Source organism: Fundulus heteroclitus, chromosome 13 (genome assembly GCF_011125445.2).
Source record: "Fundulus heteroclitus isolate FHET01 chromosome 13, MU-UCD_Fhet_4.1, whole genome shotgun sequence".
NCBI classification, from domain to species: Eukaryota; Metazoa; Chordata; class Actinopteri; order Cyprinodontiformes; family Fundulidae; genus Fundulus; species Fundulus heteroclitus.
In genome coordinates this window covers 24,161,258-24,167,459 of record NC_046373.1, presented here as the reverse complement: position 1 = coordinate 24,167,459, position 6,202 = coordinate 24,161,258, and the positions used below count along the sequence as shown (strand labels likewise).

General features: G+C 37.8%; 3 gene segments (V, D, J or C); 1 reads left to right on the top strand and 2 right to left on the bottom strand.

Moving 5' to 3' along the window:
* The first annotated feature begins 453 nt into the window (after positions 1-453).
* Positions 454-2,099, top strand: LOC118565505. The segment is given in 2 exon segments: positions 454-507; positions 1,658-2,099. A coding segment is annotated over 1 exon segment (261 nt).
* Positions 2,100-3,011: 912 nt separating this feature from the next.
* Positions 3,012-3,655, bottom strand: LOC118565489. The segment is given in 2 exon segments: positions 3,012-3,319; positions 3,500-3,655. Coding segments are annotated over 2 exon segments (360 nt in total).
* Positions 3,656-5,371: 1,716 nt separating this feature from the next.
* LOC118565446 lies at positions 5,372-5,908 on the bottom strand. The segment is given in 2 exon segments: positions 5,372-5,724; positions 5,822-5,908. Coding segments are annotated over 2 exon segments (402 nt in total).
* Between the last annotated feature and the right edge of the window lie 294 nt (positions 5,909-6,202).

Below are 6,202 nucleotides of genomic sequence, written 5' to 3'. Positions count from 1 at the left end.
TCATTAATGATGCTCACCTGTCTCCTCCCTCAGTGGGTCCAGTCCTCCCACCCCTGATGCTGCTGCCCCCCTCCTTTGAGGAGCTGCAGGATGGGAAGGCCACGCTCCTCTGTCTGGAATTGGATCTGATGAATTGTTTAAATAATCATACAGTTAAACAATTATGTGTTGATAAGGAATATGTCTCTTCCGTTCTGTTTCATCTGTACTTTTCTCTCCTGAAGAAATATGTTCCCCAAAAATTAGGCTTTCATTTTCATTTTTGATGAAACACATGTGTATACATACTGTATTTATAAAGTATATAACAAAATTATGAAAAAAAAATCTGATTGTTAAAGCAATCAACCAGCTGTGTTTTTCAGGCAGAAACTGTTCATGTAGAGTTTGTTGTGTTGAGAGTCAGAGAGCCGTGTCTCTAACAGTCAGAGGTTTTTGTACGACGGCTCCATCAGTTTGTATCACTGTGGTACACGTTTGGTGGAGGAACCAGACTGGATGTTGGAAGTAAGTTGAATATTTAATATATTTGATGACTACATGAGCTTGTTTATTCAAAATAGTTTTTAGTCTCTAAACTTGGGAGATTTTGAGCTGTAAAAAGGTTTTAAACTTTTATTATTTTATTTGAGTGAACAACAAAATCTCCAGTTCTTGCCAGAAACATGAAGTACCAGAAATAACATCTTACACTTAAATCAGGTTAAAATGGGTAAAAATACACCAGGACTTGTTTAGTGTTTTCAGCCAGAATCAGTTTGTTGTGTTCAGAGTCAGAGAGCCGTGTCTCTAACAGTCAGAGGTTTTTGTACGACTCCATCAGTTTATATCACTGTGGAGGATTTTTGGTGGAGGAACCAGACTGGATGTTGGAAGTAAGTTTCTGAGTATCTGTCAGATTTTAACATCTTTGTGAAATAAATGATAACATAGATATTTTTAGGATACAGAAAAAGATTTATTTAGATTTTTTCCAACTGTCCATAAGTACTTGTTTACTTATTTTTTTTATGAATTTATTTAATTTCAAATCCACTCAACTCAAAAATGTTTCTCTTAAAACTGCAGTTTGTGTTTTAAGCTTTGGACAATGAGACTGAAAAGACACCTCAGTTAATCAATGATGGTGGACAAAGAAAAAAGTTTGGTTTTGCAATTTCACCACAGGTTTATATTTCTGATTATTTCTATGATGTCAAATTTAAATGATGGTCATGAGTATCTGATTATTTACTTTTACCATGAGGGTCAGTTTTACCTTGTTATTTCCTCCTTGTTGCAAAGTGTAAAATAAGTTAGAGACTGTCTGGCATGAAGGGCAATAAATTATGTTTTGTTTCATTTTTAAGTAACTTAGTATTTCAGCTCAAATTTAGTTCATTTCTGGTCAACGAGGATTTACATCTCAGTTCATATTTTTTTCTACATAATCCATTTTAAGAAGTTTCACGATGCCTGACGAGTCTGTGCAGATATGCATGAGAGGTTCCTTCAAGGGAAGTGAAACAATGTGTCAGGAAGTGACTGGTGGAGCAGATAAAGATGTTTACTGGAAATATAAAATAGTAATTTCTAACACAGTGAAGCTGCACCCATATCTGCTCTTGGATTACCAGGTGTGTGGTTCCTGTCCTCTAACCTGATTGGTGTCTCCTAGGTGATGCCCGTCCCACCCTGACGGTGCTGCCCCCCTCCAGTGAGGAGCTGCAGCAGGGGAAGGCCACCCTCATGTGTCTGGCCAACAAGGGCTTCCCCTCAGACTGGAGTCTGTCCTGGAAGGTGGACGACAGCAGCAGCAGCAGCAGCAGCTGGGAGCAGAGCAGGAGCCCCGGGGTGCTGCAGAAGGACGGCCTCTACAGCTGGAGCAGCACCCTGAGGCTCCCTGCAGACCAGTGGAGGAAGGTGGGCTCTGTGACCTGTGAGGCCACCCAGGGCTCCCAGACTGCAGTCACAGAGACGCTGAGGAGAGACCAGTGTTCCCAGTCCTGACCGCACTCTCTGAGACACTGATATTGGCTTTAATCTGTGACTGCTCTCACTTTTTCTCTCCTGATTATTCTCTATTTTCACTCAGTCATCTTTGCTTTGTCTTGTTGGTCACTATTCAGTAATAAAGATTTACTCTTCAACTCCTGGTCTCCACCTAATTTGTTATTGAGTTTAAAAGTTAGTTTGAAGTCACTGATTTCTTTTCATGTAAAAAATCTGTTCAAAGGCAATTGTTTACAGTTTGTTTTGATTTATGTAAAATATGTACACAATTTATAAATATTTACTACATTTTTTAAATGAAACACATAAAACCATGTTTTTAAGTTATATATTTAAAAAAAATACAGTTTGCTTTCAATAGAACTAAGAGTCCATTTAATAAGAAATTTTCATGGTCAATTTGTATAATTAAATCCTTTGACAAAATATATATATTTTAATAATATTATTGATGTCTCAGTGGCTCTGAAAGCCCTGAACAGCCACTGATAAACTCTGACCTCTTACCAGCATTTTAAAGAGCTGGTTTGACTTTTTATGAACTACAGTTGAAGTTATTCACTGATTCACTGTTAAACACTTGTTCACTGGAATAAGTTCACATTTTTATATAAGTATTGTTTAACTTCTTTGCAATCTTTTATCATCTTACCAAGCTCATCACATTCTGAATTAAGAAAGTTATTTAAAAACTATTCAGTGATTTAAGAAAATAGATGAATGGATAAAGAAATGTATTAAAGTTAGTATCTGATGATTAACAGTTTAACAACTGTGAAAACTGTAATTTCTAATTTGTCTTTTTAATCAGACAGGAATAAAAATAAAAACTACTTAGTGATAAAAAAAAAAAAAAAATATATATATATATATATATATATATATATATATATATATATATATATATAAGTAAAGAAATAAACACATTTTGGGGAAACCTTTAGTGTTTCAGTTTCAGAGCAGCTGTGGAGTCAGATCAGTTCCTCTCCAGCTGAGGGAGGTTTTTGTACGACGTTCTATCACTGTGTGAACGGTGTGTAACCACCCTGTTGACAGTAATAAACTCCTGAATCTTCAGCCTGAACTCCACTGATGGTCAGAGTGAAGTCAGAACCAGATCCACTTCCACTGAAACGAGCTGGAACTCCAGACTGACGATTTGTAGCTAAATAAATCAGGAGTTTAGGAGCTTCTGATGGTTTCTGAAGGTACCAGTGAAGCCAGCTACCTACACTCGTGCTGGTCTTACATTTTATTGAGACCGTTTGTCCTGAAGCAACAGACTGAGATCCAGGACTCTGAGTCAGGATGATGTCTCCTGATGAACCTGGAAAACACGAAAAACAACAATTGAGACAAATTATGTTTGATTGTAAATGATTATTAATCTGTGAACAGATGAAAGAAAGCATCAGCATCTTGTTTCAGTATTTCTCCATGATGGCAGAATTCTAATTGTCCTGAAGCTGATTTCTTCCTAGAAGCAGTTCTGAGCAGAGAGTCTCACCGTGAAGCAGGAGCCCCAGGGTGGTCAGCAGTAGAGTCAGTAACATCATCATTGTGCTGCTGGTGTGTCAGTGGCTCTGAAAGGCCTGGACAGCCACTGATCAACACTGACCTCTTAACAGCTGGGAGCAGAGAGGCAGGACACATATGCAAACACACAGAGTCAGTCACATGGAGCTCTGCTAGCAGCAGCTTTCCTCCTCAAACAGACCAGTCTAAGAAGAACGTCAAAAAGAGGAACTTTTAAATGTTTTTTTTAAAACTCCATTATTAATTAAACTTCTATCATGTTTCTTTTAGATTTCCATGTTTTTGTCCCTTTTTATTTTTCTCCCTCAGCTCTCTCACCTGAGTGATCCTTATCAGCTGATTTCCTCCACCTGGTCTTCATGCATTCTCTCTCCCTCTCTTCCCAGTATTTAAACATCCAGCCATCCATCCATCCATCCATCCACCATGCATCCATCCATTTTCTGACCTGTTTTGTTTAATTCTCTTATCACTGGTTCTTCCTATTCGATCCCTCTAGTTGTTTTCCTACCTGTTCATGCTTCAGCTGGGTTTTCCTGCCTGTGATTCTCGCTCTAAGTTCAGCTCTCTAAAATTAAATATTCACTTCACCTCTGTTAGTCTGTGTCTGGCTGCTCACTTCTAGGCGGTCATGACAGTACTTTTATATCTTATGATTGTTCACACCCTAGGTTTTAAAATAGCTGATTTTCATAAGCTGACAACACCGCACATAATATAAATAAATAACCTTTTGACCAGATCATCTCGTCTCTCCTATTAAATCTTTTAAAATATGTTGGTTTTGTTCATCTGTCATGAGTATTGACCTGGTTGTAAAAGAATCCAACAGCAGGTATTAAAATGATTTAAATATTTCTTATAATATCAGAAAACTATCAATTCATTAACCGTGGGCTGCAAAAAAAAAAAAAAAAGCTGCTGAACTTCAGATGGATGTTAGAAGAATTTTAGCAGTTTATATTCTATCAACATTTTGTAGTCTTTGGTTTAAATTTTTCTTTTATCATCTATTTTTTGGAATAAAACTAATAGGATATTTATAAACAAAATTAGTTTTATAAGCATTTTTCTTTAATCTTGAGAAATGAAAGACGTTTCTCTCATCAGTGCTTATGTGGGGAGTGTTGGCCTAGTGTTAGAGCAGCGCGCTTGCACTCAGAGAAGGATGCAAGTACCTGGTTCGATCCCCAGTACTTGCACTCTGGGTCCCTGAGCAAGACCCTTAACCCCTGATTGCTCCCTGGGCACTGCACAGTGGCAGCCCACTGCTCCCCAAGGGTGATGGGTTAAAAGCAGAGAACAAATTTCATTGTAATGTATGTTTCAATGACAATAAAGATGATATACTTATTACTATTCTCTTTAGGGTTAATATTAAATGTCCATTTGTACCACATGATTACCAAAACAATAAATAAACTCCTAGATCTTAGCAAGATAACAGATATCAGTTGGGCTAGAACTGATTATCTCATTTAAATGTCTATTTTAATGTAAATGTTTATTTGGTCTGAAAGGTGGAACAAAGGGATTAAATAAGCTTTACTGCTGGTATTGTTTGTTTTTTTTTGTCCTCCCCATTTAATGAAAGAGTGGAACCGAAAAAAATATTCTCAATTTCCTAAAAGTTAGAGATTCCTCAACTATCTAAAGATTTAAAGGACCATACCTTTTATTTCTTATAGTTTGAATGTTAATAACACTTGATGAATTTAAATGATGTGTGGGTTCATTGTGTGTGTTCAGTGAACTGTATCAGTGTCTGCTGCAGATTCCAGCTGCAGAACAAAGTTCAGTTTCTGTTCAGTCAGACTGAGGGAGGTTTTTGTACGATGATTTTTCACTGTGTGAACACGCTCTTACTGTTGATGATATGATAACTCTGACAGTAATAAACTCCAGCATCTTCAGCCTGGACTCCACTGATGGTCAGAGTGAAGTCTAATCCATTCCCTGCTCCACTTCCACTGAATTTTGAGGAGATTCCTGAAAATCTGGTTGATGTTCCATAGATCAGAGCTTTAGGAGCTTCTCCAGGTTTCTGGTGGTACCAGGACAGGCAGACCTGTGATGAGTAACTGCAATGTGATGTTGAAAGCGCCTGACTAGCCTTACAGTCAATAGTAACAGTCTGACCGAGCTGCACTGATTTGGCTGCTGGTTGAGTCACAACAACATTTTGTCCCTCAGACCCTGAGGAGAGAGAAGAAACACTGGACATGAGATGGTGAGGAGAAACTCAGCTACACTCCAGATGATTTTCACCTGACAGAAAAATGATTTTCCTCACCCTGAGTGAAGCAGAGGAGAGTCCAGATGAGGACGCAGATCAAAGTCATGTTTTTGATGAGGAGGATTTCTGTGTCTTCTGTTGTGATGAAGGACAGCTGTCAGTCCTCCAGTGTTCAACTCTCAGGACTATAAACTCTCCCAGAGCACTGGAGCATGGTGCTGCTGATGCAAAGTGCCTCTCTATGGAAATGTTCTTTAGTGATTCCTGTAGGAGCTGGGATCTTTGAGAGATTCAGCAATCTCCACTTTTAACATCTTTCCATTTACTCTTTATATTTCAAATTGTTACACTATTTAGTTTTTGTGGTAATGTTACTTTACTCCTCTATAAGTTTACTTTGTAGCTAAATTATATAATTTCAAGAGCATATATCACCCT